Source organism: Harpia harpyja, chromosome 2, assembly GCF_026419915.1.
Source record: "Harpia harpyja isolate bHarHar1 chromosome 2, bHarHar1 primary haplotype, whole genome shotgun sequence".
NCBI lineage: Eukaryota > Metazoa > Chordata > Aves > Accipitriformes > Accipitridae > Harpia > Harpia harpyja.
Window position 1 is genome coordinate 54,975,478 of NC_068941.1, and position 20,353 is coordinate 54,995,830.

General features: G+C 43.7%; 1 protein-coding gene across 11 annotated transcripts in view; it reads right to left on the reverse strand.

The window, feature by feature from the left end:
• Positions 1 to 18,411, reverse strand: part of FAT1 (FAT atypical cadherin 1) — a 113,940-nt gene extending 95,529 nt beyond the window's left edge. For 5 of the 11 annotated variants that reach the window (XM_052779908.1, XM_052779909.1, XM_052779907.1 and 2 more), the window contains exons 1-2: positions 17,981 to 18,408; positions 6,452 to 9,740 (exon numbers count right to left, since the gene is read on the reverse strand). In XM_052779908.1, the coding sequence (XP_052635868.1) occupies positions 6,452 to 9,740; positions 17,981 to 18,187 (3,496 nt within the window). In that variant the 5' untranslated portion in view covers positions 18,188 to 18,408. Of the gene's footprint in view, positions 1 to 6,451; positions 9,741 to 15,482; positions 15,565 to 16,001; positions 16,115 to 17,980 lie in introns of those variants that run through there. The other 6 variants (XR_008234113.1, XR_008234112.1, XM_052779913.1 and 3 more) reach the window with 5 other exon arrangements.
• Positions 18,412 to 20,353: the final 1,942 nt, after the last annotated feature.

Sequence of the window (20,353 nt, forward strand, 5' to 3'; positions counted from 1 at the left end):
CACCGGGGCACAGTTAGTAGTCAAAATGCAGCAGGTAGCATTCCCCACAGACAACCTGGGTGCAGCCACCCTGCCTAAAGGTATGAAGAATTGTTAGGATAGATGCAGGCCAGTTGGCTTCTGTTCCAGACAACACTGCTGGTTTAATAGCTATCCAGTAGGTAGTTAAAGTGTTCTGCTCCATTGATGATCACAGTACTTAATCTTTGCTAATGCCTATCTTCACATTAAAACTCAACAACAGTGAGAGGTGGAAGGATCTGAAAAGCTCAGAAGCCAAAGATCAAGAAACAGAACCTGAAGCCACCCCTTATGTATAAATGTTAATCATATCCTGCGTTTTAATTAATGCAATTACGAGAACACTACAAAGAAATGTTAACATGCTTACTATGTGTTAGCAATGCTCTGTACCTTTTAAGACTATAATTCGGTACTTTGCTTTACATAGTTAAAATCCTATTTATTCTCCTTAATGAATTACTGCCTTCCCAGCTGGAAATGGTTCTGGTAATATTAAAAATAGTGTCTCATAGCCATTAAGCTTTATTGATGGTATTTTATGCACACAGAGATAGTGCAATAAAATTAATTTTCTTCCACATGCCTCTGTTAACTTTTTCTTTTTTTACTTGCTCCTTTAACATTCTCTACCAGAACAAATCATCTTTCCTTATCATGGTAGCAAGGTTACACTTGAAAATTACATGGTTCCAAGGGATGACTACACAAGAAAGAGAAATCCGCTAAAGGTTACAAACCACATCTGACTCAAAAACTCCCCAAATGGAAAATAACCAGAGACTAGGAAAGTATTAGAAGGAAGTATCTTGTGTCTGCCCTGCTCTTATTCTTCCTTACGCTACTAGAGACAGCGTATCAGGCTAGACAGACCTTTGTTCTAATAAAGCACAGTCATACTTAGGTCTTTTTAAGTCAGCAAATAAGTTTAATTACCTTAAACTTTGTTGTTTTTCTTAAAACAGAATTACTGTTATTCTGTAACACTCATGGCCTAATAACTTAAACTCAGGTTACTGAAAGAACAGCAAGATTCCTGGTAACAAATAATTATATTACTGGATTAAACACGGAGTAATAAAGTTATCATGCATGAAGTTCAGACTGCCACATCATCCTTAACACCATTCTGGAACTTGGTTATGTGCTGGGAAATATCCTCCATTGCAGAAGTTCAGAAAATGCCTCCTGGTAGCCTTGCAAGTTGAACTAGCTGGGAAGTCTCTGATAACAATGTGTTTGTAAAATTCATCATGGTTTATTAAAATAGTTCAAACAAACTGTCATCAGGGGAAACCTTACTGCATAGGGCCTACATGTAACACCCTGCATCTGGGTGTACAAGGGTTGCAAATCCAACTGCTCTAGTATACAACTGGTTAGACACAACCAGACACCATGGAATTCATGACTCTGAAACTTCCTTCATTTCTGAACATCAACTTCCAAGATGGGCTCCCATCTTCTATAAACATCGCAATAAGACCTTTCTTAGGCTAAATGACCCAGGGCATCTACACTCCCTCCAAGTCTGCTCGCTCCCTCAGCTATCTAAATTTTGAGCACTGGAAAGAAAATCAAAACCAAAAGAAGACAACCTTGAAACAAGATAAAAACCAGCTCTCGGTAATAAGCTAGAAGCCCTGATATCTCAAGGAAAGGAGCAGTCTGCGTGGCAAAAATTCTTTGGAGAAGGCCAGATACTGCAAAACCAGTAACAGTTCTCATTTTTATGACTGAAAATCAGTGTGGAAGCTTGCTCACCACATGCTGGTGCTCCCACGTCAGTGTCACGTCCAGCCCAGTGGGCAACACTGAATTTCCTTGTTCACCTATACAAGTGGAAGAAGTACTGGAAATGCTTTCTAATGCTGTTTTTACATACTAGAGCTTCCATCTTTCATTTCACCTTTGAGGAGTGTAAATACTTAATGGAAATGCTCTATCCTTATATTTGACAACCAGAAAGTAAACAGGAAGACATTCTCCTTTTCCCTGCTTGCCTGCTGGGATGAGAACTGGGACAAGGAAGGAAGAGGTTTCAGTACTGCCTTGGTCCCACATAGCTTCTGCTTTAGGTTCTCCTCCAGCAATTGCTTCTATCATTCCTTAGAGCTTTTCTAAGTGGCAGTAGCAACATGGTATTGACATGATTTATCTCACTTTTATTGCTCAGTGCTAATGGGATTTAGATGGTGCATGTGGGGTTTTTTTGTGGCACACTGGGATCTGTATCAACACAATGCATTCTATTATTAATACATCCCAATCTGCTCAACTCCTTATCAAATTCTTTGGGAAAATATTTTACAGCTGCTTTAGTAGGCAATTTATATAGCCAGTTGATCATCTCAATTTGCAGACTTCAGTCTAGCTCACACATAAAAAGCTATCTTGAATTCCAACTTCTCCTGAACACACATACCTAAAGGATATACAGACTGCTTTGTTGTATAAATTCACTGCAGAGAAGTTTTAACGTTTTTCCCCTCATACTGTTATAATACACCCAGAGTCTCCATTTATTATGGAATTTGAATTTTATCTCTGTACAGTAACAGTCACAATGCACTGTTATACTTCTGAATCATTATATATTGAGCAATGATCTCTGATCTCCTTCCCTTTCCCACTTGGCTTCCAGTTAACAATTTATAAGCTGGAGATAGCATGAGGCCAAACCTCAAAATAATCTCATTAGTACCATTTATTTTCTTTAGTCATACTTTCCATCTCTATAACTTCCTGGGAAAATGAGTTTCATGACTTTATTACACTTCATGTGAAAAATACTCCCTTTTAGGTTAGTTACCTGTTAACTGTGTGTACCCTATTTCTTGCATTGCAAAAACCAGACAGTGATATGAGGAAGGTGGTACAGAAACTACTGCAATTTTACAGACTTCTATCACCTTGCTCTCCTCCTTTCCTGACCATTATTGCCTTTTCAGGCTAAAGAATTGTCCTGGTTTCAGCTGGGATAGAGTTAATTTTCTTCCTAGTAGCTGGTACAGTGTGTTTTGGATTTAGTGTGAGAATAATGTTGATAGCAACAACTAAACCATCAGCGTGTTAAGTAGCGCTTACCCTAAGTTAAGGATTTTTCAGTTTCCCCTGTTCTGCCAGCAAGCAGGTGTACAAGAAGCTGGGAGGGAGCAGAGCCGAGACAGCTGACCTGAACTAGCCAAAGGGATATTCCATACCATAGAACGTCATGCTCTGGATATAAACTGGGGGGAGTTGGCTGGGAGGGGCGGATTTCTACTCGGGCATTAGTGAGCAATTGCATTGTGCATCACTTGTCTTTTCTTGTTTGTTTTGGGGTTTTTTTATTTTATTATATTCCTTTACATTACAGTTATTATTATTATTACATTTTGTTATTATCATTAGTTCTACATTTTATTTTAGTTATTAAATCATTCTTATCTCAACCCACGAGTTTTACTTTTTATTTTTTTATTCTCCTCCCCATGCTACTGGGAGGTGGGGAGAAGCGAGTGAGCAGCTGTATGGTGCCTAGCTGCTGGCTGGGCTTAAACCATGACAAGAATACTTACACAAAAGCTAAAATGTGACTGACTACCAAATTCACCCCTAATGTACTTTTTCTGTGTCTTCCTGAAAAGCACCAGAGCAATTAGGCAACAAAGTAATCAAAGCAACTCCTGAGTTTGGGAGTATGGGTGGATTAGGGCTCCCTGTTAAGAGATTTATTTCTAACGGTTTGGACAGGACTGCAGAAAACAGAACCTAGAAAACCTAAACCAAAGGTAAGTCAGAAAAAAGTACTCAAGACTTAGTGGCAAAGATATATTAAACTCTCTTGTGAAAATTCCAGAATTACGAGTACAAATATCAAACACTAATGCAGTTTCCTACCTTTCAAAATGTAAAATTAAAAAAAAACTCATTAACATGGAAAAGATAACCTGAAAGCCAGCAAAAATTCCATGCATGGAACTAGCTATTTGATGCTTCTATCATCATGAATCATCTAGTCTTTCTGCAAATGTGATTGTTGTCCTTGATTCCTAAAAAGCAAGGCACAAAAGGATTCCTATTAGTCATCGAACAGTTAAGTGTTGACTCCAAATAACTTCCTAAATCCAGTTTATCCATCTTTCAACTGAAAGTGTAGTATGATGCTTTCAGAGATAGCAGGAAGCATGTAGCTCAAGGGTAAAGTCAGAAAGAAGAGCCCTTTAGCAAGCTGAAAATGTTACCAAGTTGCTTGCCAGATCTCCTCTTTCACAAATTCTTTAACATGCTTTCTTGGCTAATTATCAGTCTGCTCCCTGTATCAAGGCCAGTCCATTTTGAAAAATATGACAAATATTCAGACACTGCAGTATAAAGAGTGCCTCCTGTAACAATTCTGATGGTGTCTTAGTGAAAAAAAAAAAATAAACCCCAACACACACACAAAAAAAACCCCACCCAAAAAGCGTCAAGGCAAAACTTAAGCTACGTTGTCAAGCTTGTAGATACTCCATATTCTTTCCTCAGTTCCTTTAGATAAACATTTGACAGAAAAAACACCTACCAAACACAAACACACACATTCTTCCCCACGCCAGCATCTCAAGTGAAATTTGTCCACTAAGATTAAAAACTAGCAACCCCTCTTCACCACCACCCTGTCCCCACCAAACCCCTCTACCTTCATCCCTGAAGAACTGCAAACACTCGATACCAGATATGAATATAGACAATGCCTCTCCCACGCCTTGAAAATACAGAGCCACTGTCCTGGACAAGATTATTAAATAGAAGCTGGTTTTGCCCCAAGTTCTGCCAACTTTGTAAACCTGTCAGATAAAAAGGAACTTACTTAAACTCACGCCAATTCTTCAATAAAGCAAACTAGCCTTGTGCTAAAAGCGTAAAGAGGCAACACAGGCAGACAACTAATTCTACCACTGTAGTAGTGTCACAAAAATACACATACCTGTCCACATACACATAAATAGGCACACATATACATATTGGTATCAAAATAAAAATATTTCTTCACTCTTCGGTTCTCATTACTATTGTCTATCACTTGGACAACGAATTGGCAAACTCAGACTCATTCTGTAGGACAACTAGATGCTTTTCTAAGATACTACAATGCACAGTAAACTTAAATGTACTTATGTCAGAAGAAAGGCATAATGATACACAAACAAATAGTCTGCACACATAGCAAAAACCTAAAAGTGAAACTACTAAGTCTTGGGAAGTACTCAATTCTCCGTTTTTAGAAAATCTGTTCCACAATCTTAACTCTGCGCTTTGTTAAAAGCAAAGCTAAGAGAAGCAATGCTATATTTCAAGCTCTAGAGTTGGTTCTTTAGCCACAAACTACATAATTTAATAACTGACTTTCTATAGAAGAAAAAAATATTGCCAGTAACAGTTTGGTCACCTAAACCTTGAAGAGCAAAGTGACTTTGTGAATCTGTATTACCCACATTCGCAATTGTGGGAAGCATACAGAACAAACAGAATGGCTACTGGATGAATCAGATACAACTGACATTTTTTATTCTCATTTTTTTTTTTCTGTAAGATGTCAATCACATATGTCATAATTTACCTACATGTAACCCGTAGCCAAATTTTGCACAAGATTCCTCAATTTATTTTAAGGCACTTAGATAGTAGCACAATATCAATGCTCTATCTTTATCAGAGACATAAATGAATGGGTAGCTACACAGATGTCCAACCAAAATGTTAGAAGTCAGCACTAGAATTTTATTGAAACCATAATTATGTTTCTTCTGAATACATGACACTGGAATAATTCTTACAGTTGCTCATCAATTTATGCATTATTAATGAAATAAGTCAACAGTTCAGTCTGCTTCATTTATACAAGTTTTTTTTAAAGACTGCATCTCTGCTTTCTTCGACAGAAGCCTTTCCATGAAGGCAGCACTGCTTACTAACTTACAGATGGGCAACTACAACAACTCTGAAAGATAACTACCAAAACCAACATGTACGGCAAAATCACACCAATGCATACCTCCAGTAAATGAAGCAACAGAGATGTCACTTAAGATTAAAAAAGGATGAAAATCCCTGCAGAAAGCAGTTTGCTGCCTTAGCTTCACAGTCCCACTGCCCGCAAGACAACAGCGTTCACATGAGGTAGACCTTCATTTTATATCAATAGTATTATTTTTGCCAGGTGGCATAGATTTTAAGATCTAAGAATGGCTTTAGGTAGGCTGGATAGCAACGAGGACAACAGAGGAAAATTACTCATCAAATGTATACATATAATTTCACTAAAGTGTTAGACAGTGCTATACACATTATTGGTGACATTTTTTTGTCCTTACATCTATCTCAACTGTCACAATGCTGCTTATCTTGTCTCTTTGCTGGCATATGATTTTACTTAGAATATAAAAATAACTGGAAGCCACCTTACCTTTTTCTTCATCTATTCGAAAAACTCCTATACCAGATCCATCTCTGATGGAATATCTAATCTCCCCATCTCGTCCCACGTCTTCATCGTAAGCAGATACTGTCATTACTGAGGAGCCAACAGGGGCATCTTCTTTTATAAAGCCTTTATCTGCAAATACAGAGAACCGTGGGGGGTGCAAGTTCTCATTCACATCAACTACCTCAACCTCAACGTAACACGTAGAGGACAATGAAATGGGCTTTCCTTTGTCCTTGGCCCGCACAGTCAGGTTATAAAGTTGTTTCTTTTCATAATCCAGCCTTTGTACAATACGTAATGCTCCACTTAGTTTGTCAACATCAAAGGTGCCATCTCCACTGTCCAAAAGACTGTATCGTACTTGACTTGACTGGCCTAAATCAGGATCATAGGCTTCCAGCCACGTAATAATAGTCCCCTCAGGAAGATCTTCTCGAATTTTCACATGATAATTTGAAGGAATAAACTTAGGAGGATTGTCATTAACATCTTCTACAGACACTTTCAAAATAACTGTTGAAAATAATTGAGGTTCTTCAATAGGTTGGTCCCTAGCCTCTATTTTCAAGAAATAGACATGCTGTTCTTCACGATCCAGAACCCCTACAACTTTCACAACTCCTGTCACAGCATTAATAGTAAACTTGTCTGTATCTGTAAGAAGAGAATATTTCACTTCTCCATTAGCCCCCAAATCTTTATCAGTAGCTTCAATTTGAATTATTTCACTATTTGGCTCTTTGTTTTCACTCACTTCAACAAAATAGCTGTCTTGCAGGAACTCTGGTGAGTTGTCATTAGCATCCAAAATTTTTATATCTAAAAGGTGCCAGGCAGACTTCTGTGGTATTCCAAGATCATAGACAGTAATATTTAGAGTATATTTATCTTTTACTTCTCGGTCAAGGGGAGATAAAATTTTCAGCACTCCTCTTTCCATATCAACAACGAAACTACTATCTTCATTACCTCCAGAAATAACATACACTAGCTTTCCATTGAAGCCAGTATCTACATCAGTAGCATTCATAAGTATTATGCTGGAGCCCACAGGCTGGTCTTCTCTTATCTCAATGCTACTGGGGAGAGTACTTCTAAACTGAGGTGCATGCAGATTCACAGAGTGAGTGTCAAAGGAAACATCCTCAACTTCTCCACGACTGTGCAATTTATTTGCTTGTAAGAGTTTCTCTGCAAGCATTTTGGCAACACCAGTTTCTTCACATTGCAAGTTGACCGGTTTGCGGCTAGTAGCTACAGTTATGTTGATATACAATGGTTTTGCAAAGTTTTCTCCATCTGTAGCTGTAATTTTCAAACTGTGAAAAGACATTTTAGCACCTAGGCCATCTACTAGTGACTGTTTGAGTGAAAGTACTCCAGAATTTGGATTTAGGCTAAATAAATCCAGTTCATTTCCAGATTCAATTTGGTATCTCACCAACTGGAGTTCATCAGCATCAATAGCAGATACAGTTGTTATTTGTTCTCCAACACCAAGATCCCTGGGGATTGTTCCCTCACAATTTATTTTCTCAAACAGAGGTATATTGTCATTCAGATTATTTAAAATAATAGTAACGGGAACTTCAACTTCTCGACGATATGGTATACCCCAATCAGAAGCTCGAATCCTTAAATTGTAAACCCTTGGCATCAATTCATAATCCAAGTCTTCTGAGGTACTAATAATCCCACTGAAATGGTTAATCACAAATGGCAAAGGATTTAGGTTTGCAATGCTATAGGTCACATAACCATTCTCCCCTTCATCAGGGTCTTTTGCACTTACTCTCATGACACTCGTACCTATTGGCACATTCTCATCGAAGGAGGCTTTATAGGATGTCTGGGTAAATTCGGGAGGATTGCTGTTCATGCCTAGTACCTTAATTAATACTTTCGCAGAAGCTCTTCTGTCACTTGTCACAACTTCAAGTTCAAAATGGGATGCATATTGTGCTTTTATGGGTTCTAAAGTGGTAATAAGACCAGTGTGAATGTTTAAATTGAATTTCCCTTTGCCCGGTGTATTTTTAAATACATATTTTAAATGTGGGTAACTAGGCAGAGCTTTCACCATTATCACAGGTGTGTTTGGAGGGGCAAATTCACTTATTTCAGCTCTATATATCTCTTTTTCAAATCTGACAGGACCAGACTTAAATTGTGGTGATGTCACATGAATAACTTTTACAGAAGAAAACTGTGGGGGATTTCCTTTATCTTTAGCTTGAAGGGTAAGGTTGTATCCAAAAGGGTGGCTCTCCCAATCGACGTGACCAATGGCTTTTATTCTGTATTCTTTACCTCCTGGAACAGACCTCACTGTTTTGAACTGCTGAAGAGGATCACCTGCAACAATATTTAATGATGCTATTTCCCCATTTGAACCCTGATCATTGTCCTCTACAGTTACAACTGCATAAGTTGGATCTTTGTCCGATTCTGATGGAGTCAATGTAACAGCTGTAATAACGGGGGCATACTCGTTTGCTTGCTCTACATGAACAGTTAGTTTTGCCATACTGCTTATGCCACTGCTACCATACAGCTTCAGCCCACGGTCCACTGCAAGAATTTCCATCTCATAATGCTTAGTATCTGAGTAGTCAAGTCTACCAGTTAGAACTACCACTCCACTAGTTGGATGTATAGCAAACACATCTGTTCTTTCTTTAAAGCTATAGTAGAACTCTCCATTTGTTCCTATATCTGCATCTGTTGCACTGACTCTTGCAATGCTGGTCCTTATTGCTGTGTTTTCAGGCAAAGAAACACTGTAAGATGTTGGAGAGAACAAAGGCCGCAAGTCATTTGTATCCAGTACCTGTATCCTGACCTTCGTGCGTGTTTCAGCATTTGTATTTTTTTCAACTGCTTTAACAGTCAGCATATAATGGTCTTTTACCTCTCTGTTAAGGATAGCTGTGTTTCCTCCCTTGGTCCGTATTCTCAAAAAGCAAAAGTTTCCAAGAACATATTCTTCAGCTTTGAACAAGTTCTCATTGTCACCAGAAATAATTTTGTATCTTAGGTCCCATAAAGGATTTGTGATGTAAATGCCCATTTTCACTGGATGCCCAGCATAAGTCTTGGCTGCAGAATTCTCATACACAGTGGCATTATACTGTACTTGTGTAAATTGCATTGGTGGAGCATGATGTGGCCTTTGATTTCCTTCACAGTTTCCAAAATGCTGCACCAGCAGCATCAGCAGCAACAGCATAGTCAAGTATCTTCCCATGGCAGCAATTACAAAGAAACCCTGAAACAAGAGAGAGAAGTGTTAAGACTTACGACTGTTCAGATAGTATTCAAATAACCTTGATGTTTAGCTTAGAATTCACACTTGAAAGAAAACTAGAAGTTACACATTTAGGTTATACCCTTTTTGCAGAAAGTTTCAACTTGATTTACAGTAATAAAAATAAAATAAAAATTAAAACTCCTAAAAAATATCAAGAATCCACAAGACCAAAAGTGCAGGAATTACTACCATGACCCAAGGGGAACACGCAGAGTTAACTTCAAATGAACAACTCTATGAAGCAACATGTTAGAAGAAACACGCCAGCGCTGTCTGCTATAAGCGAGCAAACTAGATCCGAACTAATCTGGAGTAGTGAACATTCACTCCAGTCCTGTACTTCATACGTGACATTGTCTTTCAATAGAAAATTCTTCTCCCTCATTTCACTTAATTGTAAAATGGCTGATGTCCAATGACATGGAAGTAAACTGCAAGAGTTGGCCTGAAATTACCATGAATCCTTCAAAGTACCCTATGAGCACCTGTTCCAAGAATTATAAAAATTATAAACAGAGAATAATTCTGTATGTATTGTATTCTCTCCAGCTCTGAGTACCCTTATACAAGTAGTGCATATCATAAAAAACATTTTTATCAAGCATCACTAAGTTGTAAAATCAATAAAGAATGAGACCTATTCCTTTATTCCCCTCTCAGAACAGATCTGAAACAAATTAGTATCAAAAGCTATGAGAACAGGAATCTATCAAAGTAACTGGAGGAACTATTAAGACATGTTTCTCCAACACACTCCAGAAACGACAGCGAAAGAGCCTAGAACAGCAAGAAAGACATGGAGACACACCCTCACTGGCTTTCCCTTTTGAAGAAGTCAGCCTATCATTTCCAATGCCTAAGTCCAGGCAGGACTGCAGTAGGAAGAAAGGCAGAAACCTCAGGAACAAGACAAGACCTTTGGGACCACCTTCTTCATCTGGGTTTATAGCAACAGTCTTTACTCCCAACAGGATAACAAATCAAAGCTTCAGAATGCTTCCTCAACAAGCCCAAGATTTCAACAAAATCTTGGGGGAACAATTTCTTTGCAGCAAGTAGAAAGCAATCTAGCTTTGACTTGATTACTTTAAGTAGTACACACTCCTTTCTTCCACCTTGCCCTATTTATCCTAAATATTTTTCCCTTACCTCTCCTTTAGCATCTTCTTCCCTGGCCAGTCTGTTATGCAACTCATACTAACTCCTAACTGTACCCTTCCTTCATTGTTCCTGACCTTTTCCTTCCACATTTTAGCCCCAGTTTGTCCTCACTCTATCTTTGGCTGTCAGCCTCTCCTCAGTGCCTATCCTCACACTAGTTCTGTTCGCCTCAGCTCAAAAGGTATCACATTATGTTGTCTCCATCCTCCACTCACATTTTCTCTTACAGTTATTTCTCCCTCCCCTAATTCCTATCTGCTCAAGTAGATACATGAAAGATTGCATTGGCTGAAATTCCATGGACTGCCTCTGCCCACTAGAAAGCATTAGAGCAAATTAATCTACTTGTATCAACAGTTCATTCCAAAACCTCAGAAGAAGCTAATTCAGTCACAGCTGTTAATAAGTCAATGATTTTGAGAAGAGAGAATTTAAGACTCAGATCCACACAAACTATAGGAAATATTGGAGAGGAGTAATGAAAATTTAGCTAGTAACCTTTTGGAAGAAAAAAAAAAAAGTGCATGTCTTCCAAATCTAGCAATTAAGTTACATGATTGAAGCTATAACCATAGCAAACAATAAAAAGTGAATGAGCAAACAATAAAAAGTGTATGAGCTTTTAAAAGTAAGTCACTAGCTGGAACCACTACTTACAAGGTCTTAACACTAGATGAAGGAAAGTTTGGGAGGGCAAATGAGCGTGAGGTTGGAACAGCCACCATTTCAATGGGTTAACAATATGATTTGTCCTGGGAATAAACAGACACTTGGGTCTCCAGGGCTTCATTCCTCTAACATACTGCCAAGTAAATGAACATTTTCATCAAAAAAACCCCCAACACAAAGAAAAAAAAAACAACAAAAAACCCCCCAGCCAAAACTCTGCAATAAATAACTGATATCAATACTCCAAAACTCCAAGCAATTTAAGGTGCCATCAGACTGTCCTAAGAGACATGTTAAGAAATTATTACATCATTTTTAAGTAATCAACAGAAACAGGTTTTTTTACTCCATCTTGCTGGAATTTTCAAAGCTGTCTATTACCAAAAACTACTTAATGATCAGATCTTTCCCTCTTTTCTCCCTCTGTTACAACAGGATGTTTTTTTTAAGTTTACGCTGGAGTCCAAAACTCAGCTTCACCTCTGATGCTATGGCATCCCGTAACTCACTGCCTATACTTACATTTGGAACAAGCTGTCTGAAGGAGTGTATTTATTACATAAAACATTGTACCTCTCTGCATCTTTTATCATTTGCACCTTACTTCTCAGGCACGTTAGACATAACATGCACCACACTATGATGCATTAGACTGCATTAAGATATCCAAACTCCCCATTAAAATTCAAAGTTAAACACACACATAGATTTTACTACTACTATAAATATTTTTCTGTGCCATAATACCTTAAGCACTTTTTGCTACTTTCCTGTAATAACTTCAAGTGGAGTCTGCTCAGAACTGGTAACTGGCAACCTATTACACACGATGACGCGACTAGCAGTAAGAGAATCCATTCCTCAGGAGCAACTTCTAAGGTTTGCTGAGTCACAATCGAGAGCTTAAGAGCATCTCTCAACTGAACTGTTTTTATCTAACATGGTTAACAAGTTAGTCATTTCTGTTACATGACACTTTTTCCATCTTGTCATAATTTACAGAGCTACTGGAAGCTAAAAAATGTTGATCCAGGATTATCCAAAAATCAACATAATATAATCTTGATAAATATCTAAAGTATTAAACAATGCCAGTTGTAAAGACAGATAACTACTAAGGGAAAGTATGAAAATGTTAAGATAAAGTGATAATGTGTTAGATATAAACTCAGATGGTTCATTACAGTTAGCCAGAATGACTGAATTTCAGAAACATTTTAGCCAAAGGCTACACTTTGAACTCCTAAATTTTTTATTATCTTTGGAATATGGCCAGTTTAGGATCTTCTGCATCCATTTTCAACACATAAGGCAACCGTTTGCTTAACAAAACATCATAGCCCTAGGTTTATAAGAAGTGCACACCGTATTTATACTGAAAAGCTACTTTCAAACAAACTTTGATTTCCTATTTGGAAATTACTATTCAGATAATTTTTATTTATATGCATATCCAGGTCATTTTTATTTATATGCACATTCAGCATTGGGATACATTAGTTACAATGTTAACAAAGTTATTAACGCATCAACACCATTAACATAATTTGTATATGGGAAAAAATACTAACACAACTTAGAAATATGAACTATCTTCACATTAAAGGTATAAGAACAAGCAAAATTTTGGGGCTAGCAGACCTCAAACTGATAACTTAGAAATGAATATGATATGGATAAGACAGCAGTCATATAAAAGGCTGTTTCTCTCAGCAGTATGTTTATAGTATCTAGACTTCAAAGTTTATAGTTTGAAATTTGAAAGTTTTAAGCATAAAGTACAGAATTTAGTAAATTACAATCTCAATGCCAAGCAAGCCAACAAAAACCAGACAAAACAAGCTTATATTCTACATAATGTATCAATGGGGAGCATACATTGAGAGATTTACTCCCCCAGCAATCAAATAAGTCACAGGTAGAAAAAGAACCTAAATCAGGCCACACAGGCAAAGTAGCAAAAGTCTCAGTCCCATTGCTATCCCTTTTCTACACGCAAGATCTGCCAGTTAAGTCCAGAAGGACCTACTGTAAGACGTAAGCTACATCATTTACATTAGCAGAACAAGACTTTGTGAGCATGGCCTGTTACACTGCTCTAGGGACACATCAGAGAGCATTTTGAGGACTAAAAGAGGTTCTTTACTGCTGTTTCTACAATACTTGTCTACTGAAATCTCTCGCTAACTTTTAACAAATGTAGCAGGGGTTTCCCCCCATACGTGCACCAGCTTCTTTGATTTGTAATATTAAGTTATTAACACTAAAATGTCTCCATCAGTCAGTTTTGATCAGCACAGGCAACTGATGCTGTTTGACACAAATGCACTGGGAAAAGTTATTACTGCAGTAACTAAACTGTCGTGACAGGGTTCCCATTGTAGAAGTCTAGAAGAGATAGTGTAGCTTTGGGGGCTGTACTAACTGTAGTCACACCTACTCTTTCAAATGTTTAAAAGTAATTATTTATGTAGTCTGATTGGGAAAAAAAAAATCAGATTTAGCTGTTCCAACATGCTTACATTTCCAATAAAAAAGCTTAGCAGTGTCTTTTGCTTTTCTGAAAGGGAGGGTGTGGGTCTGTTTTGGTATTCAGAAAATTAACACATGATGAAAGCGTATGGTAACATTACTTTAGTAAAGCTGGTAAGTTATTCAAAAAATGTACATTGTCGCAGAGATTAACATAACAGTTTCAACTTGTGACTAAAGTTCAGTAAGTTTTATACTTGTATTCTCCACATTATGAGTTAATCTCATGAGATACTTTGATTTATGCTTTTGAGATCTTTGCTGTTAGAAGAAAAATGCAGCAGCTGTATTCAAACAGCATGCAAAGATTCTGAATCCAGAGTGAATCAAAGTTTCACATAAAGAATTTTGACTATTTATCTGTACAGCAGTTACCTACTACTCACCAGTTGTGCAACAAAAAGCAGACCTCCAATCTCCGTGAATGAAAGAGTTTGATTGAAATTTAACATGGCACCTTAAAGTTTGTGATGACAAAAATAGTTTTACTGAGCTTGAACTCAGTTTTAAACTTTAAAAAAAATGTAAAAAGTGTAAATCTTTGACAGTTTAAAGGGATTTTATGTTTGCTTACTTGCACTGATAGCAGCGATAACCTCGCCATATAAAGTTCTTTCGCATGCTAAGTTACAAAAACCAGGAGACTATCCTACTACTGGGACGACTACTAAAGCTCCCCTTCCAGTCTCCCAAAACTAAGATTTTAGGATTTCACAGAGAACAAAACAGAAACTTAAAAATGAAAGAGTTTTCAGCGTTAAAGTAAGGTATTTTACTCACTAAACAGCAGAGTATTTCTACACGGTTAGACAAGTAAATTGGAAATACACATCTATTACACAGCATTCTTTCCTTTTACAGAAAGACAGCAGAGGTGGTAAAAGAATACAGGTAGTATTTCCCATGTAACTCCCTAGGAACAACTTGCACGCAAGTAGTTTAAACCGTAAGAAAACCTGCTGTTAGAAGGGAGCGTTTTTTAATTTACTAGTGCGTTTCCCAACCGAAAAAGCTTCCAACGAGGGGACGTTACCAGCTGTAAGGCACACTGTCACTTACCGACACCAAGAGATTAAAAAGCGCACCTTTCAAACAGAGCTTTGTTTTGTTTCAACGGCCGTAAAGAGGAAGAAAAAAAGGCAGCAGAAGCTGGCTGATGCGCTCAGCCGGGATCTCCCAGAGCCGCTGCTAAACGCCGCGTCCTCGCGGGCGCTGCCCTTTATCTTTCGGAAGAATCCGGCGAGGAACGCAACGAGGGACGCGGTGTTGGAAGTGCAAACAAAGGAAGAAAGTCACCCCAAGGTACTTCCTCGCCGCGAATCGCCCCTGCCGGCTTACCAGGGAATTAAGTTTGCAGTGGCCCATCGGAAGCATCCGAAGACACCTTGCCTCCAGGCGAAAGTATCACCGCCACCCCTTTTCCTCGACGCAACTTACGAGCAACCTGCCGCCTAAACTAACTCCTGCCGGCTAAACTGCCGGCTCTCAGGGGAGTGCAGCCGCGGCTCCAGCCCCGCCGGCCGCCGCCAGCCGCGGGGGGAAGGGGGGGCAGCGGGGCGCCCGGGCCCGCGAAGCACGGCGGCCGGCCCGGCCCCGCGGGCGGGCGATAAGGGGGAGGGGGCCGGCGCCGCTCCGCAGCCCCTTCCCGCGGGCCCCCGCGGTACAAGGCGGCCGCTCGCCCACCCCCTCCCGGCGGCCTCGCCGCGCTCCCGGCCTCCCCTCAGGGCCGCAACTTCCCGAGGGGGCCCGCGCCACCCGGCCGCCCCCTCCCCGCGCCGCCGCTGCCCGCCCTCCCTCGCCACCAAAACTTCTCCCAACTCGCCCGGCCGGGCCGGGCCGGGCCGCGCCGCTCCGCACTTCACCTCACCTCTCCGCGGCTCGCTACCTGCGGGGCGGGGGCACGGGCCGGGACCAGCCCCGCACGGTGCCCGCCGCGCCGCTCCCCCTTTCTCCCGGGGTCCCCAGCGCGCCTCGCCGGTGCCCCTCCGCTCCCCCCCGCCGCCGGGCCGCGGCGCCCCCCGCCGCCGTATTCCTCCGCGGCGCTGGACGGCCGCCCCTCCGGAACTCGTTTTCGCGGCGCTCCGCGGCCGCGGGAGCGGCGGAAGCCTCCGCACCCTGGCCGGCCTCCCCGCCCAGGGCCCAGCCCCGCCGGGGAAGGACGAGAGGCGGAGAGGGGGAGCGGGGGGAAGGGCGAGCCAGAGCCCAAGCCGTTTCTCCCGGTGGTCCGGCGCTCACGGGGTCGCCAGCGGGGCCGGGGTGGGGTGGGGGGGACCCCTCACCTCCGCCGCGCTCACCCCGCTCCAGCCCGGCTGGGGCGGCAGGGAGCGGGGTGCCGGTCCGGGGACGCGGGCGGCTTCGCGTGTGGCGAAGTCCTCCCTCGGAAAGGTTACTCGGAAACTTCAGAAAGCTGCTGCCGGGGAACGTCTTAACGGGGATGGAGACGAGGCCGTCAGAGCCCACGGGAACAGCCGGTCCTCGATGGCGCGGCTTTGCCGTCCGAGGAGCAGCAGGTACCCGGGACAAGCCCCGCCGTCCCCACTCGCGCCGGTGGCAGCGAGGACAGCCCTGCGGCGACCGCAGCGCCTGGGCGGCCGCTGGCCCTTCCCCCGTGCGGCGAGCGGGAGGGGGCGCGGGCGGCCGGGCTGCCGCCCCCGGGCCGCGCCGGCGGGCTTGGCCTCACGCCTCCCGGCCTCGGGCTGGGCTGGGCGAGCCGCCGCTTAACGGCCGCGCGGAGGGAGGTCTCCCGGCAGAGGCCAAAAAGGAGTGACGGCTACTGCGGTTCCCCGCCACCGTTTTAAGGAGTAGCGCCGTGCCCCGGCGCCGGGAAAAGCAGCGGCAGGGGGAGCGTCTGCGGAGCCGGGGAAGCCCGGCGGCGACGACGACCACCCCCCGGGCCCGGGGAGGGGGTACGGGCTACCTCGGGCGGGAAAGCGCCCTGCGGGAGTCATGCTGAAGGGATGGCCGTCAGCCAGCCCAACGTTAAAGATTAATACTCCGAAATAAGTCCTCGGAGGATTCCCCGCTCATTAATAAGTGATCACGCTTAATAACGATCAAACGTTTGCCTGGGGGATCCCGACCCAGCGGGCTCACGGCGAAGCTGGGCTGCGGGCAGCAAGAAGCCGGCGGGGGCGCGTTAGCCCCGCCACGTCTTCGATTAGCCCCGTAAATAAATAACGCCGGCTGCGCAGGGGGCCCTTCTGTAACCACAGCCTCGCGCGCCCGCGGCTGCAGATCGGAAGGAGCCGACCCCTTTCGGCAAGCGACGGCTTTCCGGTTCACCAGCCCGCAGCCGCGAGGCTCCGCCGTGCAACGCCCCCGCAGCGCCCGCGCCCCCTCCCGGGGGCCGCCCCGGCAGCCCCCCGGTGCCCAGGCACCGGCCGCCCCGCGGCGGCGGCGGGGCCGCAGTTCCGCGGCGGCAGGGCAGGGGGCGCCGCGCCACAGCGCACGGGCGGCCGGGCAGGGCGCCGGCAGCCAGCCCGGGCTCGGCGGAGCGGAGCCGGTAGCCCGCGGCGCCGAGCCGGGCTCTGGCTGCGGGCGCTCGGGTCGGGAAACCTGCGTGCCGCTGTCTGCGTGAAGGTGGCGGTATGGCCGGGGGTGCCCTCAGCCCCAGGTACGCCTAGCTTTGGATAAAGTCGATGTGCATCTGTATATATATAGAGAGAGAGAAGGAGAGATACAGAAACATACATATACTACACAGTTATAAACTACTGGTTGATGCGAAGACCCGAGTATTTTCAACAACGCAACAGACTAGAGCACCAAAACCGCTCATGCGAAATCACCTCTCCGGGCACCCCGCTGATAATACACTCATTAAACAAAGAACTCACCAGACCAGCTGGACTCGGCGCTCTTCTCCCAAAGTCCGCTCCAGCTCGGTTCATCTCCGCGCGCTTCCTCCCCCCCTTTCTTTTTTGTCCTTTTGAGAAGACGCGAGCAATGCCCCGGTGCCCACACACCTCTAGAGCGTGAACTCCGCCGCGGCCCCGGCGCTCAGCGCGGCCCCGGCGCGCAGCAAGCGCGGCGCCCGGCCCCATCGCCACAGCGCGGCATGTCGGCTCCGACCCATCCGCTGCTTTAAACTTGAACGCGGGTGGGCAGGAAAAATAGACGGGGAGGGGGAGAAGAAAGGAAAAAAAGAAAAAACAAATCAGGCGAAAGGGAGGGAGAGATCCAACTTTCTTAAGACATGTCCAGGCAAAGAACGGGCAGAGTTGAGGAGTTGCAGCAGCGGAGAGTGAGAGTGGGGAAGCTGCGCCGGATCGCCGATTCCCTCCCTCCCTCCCTCCTTCCTTCCCCCCGCCTCCCTCCCTCCCTCCCTCCTTCCCTCCCTCCTTCCCTCCCTCTCCCTCTGCCTTCTTTCGCGCTCCGTCCGTCCCCCTCGGACCGTGCTCTCGGCAGCACCACCCCCTCCCTCTCCCCGCCGCTGCAGCGGAGTGCGGCGGAGGCAGCGCGCACCGCTCCGCGCCCCACGGCTCCGTGCGGGGCCGCCCGCCCGCCCGCAGGTGAGGCGAGGCGAGGCGAGGGGCCCTGCAACCCCCTGCCGCCCCCGGTCCCCCTCCGCCGTGACTCTCCGCGGCCGCCGGCGGTCAGGGGCCCCGCTGGCTCCGCCGCCGCAGCGCCGCTGGGCTCGGCAGGACGCCGCTTCCCCCTCCGCAGGGCTCCTCCTCGGCGGGGCACAGCCGCTAAAATAAGCGGTGACTCCAGGTGGGCTGAGCACGGGAATCTCCCACTCTCCCCCAGCCACGCTAAGACTGGAATAGCTCTCCCTCTGCCTCTCCCTCTCCCTCTCCTCTTTCTGTTTTTCTTTTTTCCCCTCATTTCCTTTTTTCTTTTTCCTTTTTTCCCTGTTTCTTATCCTTTTTCTTCTTCCTCTTCTTTTTCCCTTTTCTTCCTTCCCTTTTTCTTTTCTTCAGGGGAGCTGTATTTTTCAAGGCACAGGAAAGGGTCCGTCCTCCCCCGCCCCCCCCCAAAAAAAGCAAAATGGCAGCTCCTTCTCAAAAATAATAAATCATAACCAAGCAAGGCACATTTATACTGTGGTTCTCCCTCATTCAATGTAAGCCCCAACCAATTGCTCCTCCTTGACAAAGTCCAGGAGAGGTGTCACTGCCAAGTGGCAGGGATCAGCTGAAAGCAGGGGCCTGAGTAGGTCCTGAACGGTAGGGTTTATAAAATTTTGGGAAAACTACAGAAAATGCTTAAAAGTTATTTACCTGAGAGAGATAGTGTAACACTAAATTTGTAAAGCACTCTGAGATTCTCAGAAGGTAAAATATTCTTTCATGACACCATTTATCCCGAAGGACCTTAAAGTCGTGGCCTTCCTTCAAAACTCAAATTGACTTCTGAAGACATTGGATCATTATTTCCTATAAGATACACCACTAAAATCTATCAGCCAAGTGAATGTGACGCGTTCTGTGTTAGGAAGAGCAGATACAAACTGCAGTATATAAATAGTAAGTACATTTCCGAATAGTGCATACAAGCCAATTCAGCCTGGGAATGATCACTTTGAATGAACCTGTCTGGAAAGTTTAATGTCAAAATTCTCCGGCCTTGTAGATTTCCAAAACAGACACAGCTGATTGATTTACTTAGCATGTCGGAGTTACTTTTTGAAGACCCTAAATGGAATTATACCAAGTCCTTATCCAAGTGCCACTGGGCCAAATGATCTTTCCTTCTGTGAAAACTGCTTCAAAGTGATCTTCATAAACTGCATTGAAAAGAGCATTCCAGAAAAGAGCTAAAAGGAGAACACTTTAAAGGCATTGTAGTTAAGGGCTAGAAACACTTGTAAACCACACTGCTACTCAGTACAGTTGCAAATATTTCATAATTTTGGAGTACAAAATCTGCTAGCTTTCAGATTCATGGCCATATTGTGGTTGATTGCTGAATTAAGTAACGAAAGGGCAGAGCAGCAGATTGCTTAAACTTTTGTCTAACCTTTAGTTCTCAATGCCTGGAGAAATGCAGTGGTGGTGTGGTTAATTGCAGTAATTTCCCATAAGTGGGACAGGAGGATCTCTCAAAAGTAGCTGGTAAAGATAACCAAAAAATAGGGGCTTCTGATTTGGATTTCCTGCTATACACATGCTATGCTGACAGTAAGTACTTTAGACGAAAAATAAAGGGATATGCCGTCACTCTCCATTGGTGAGTAATGGTGCTTAGCACTTCAGATAAAGTGTTGG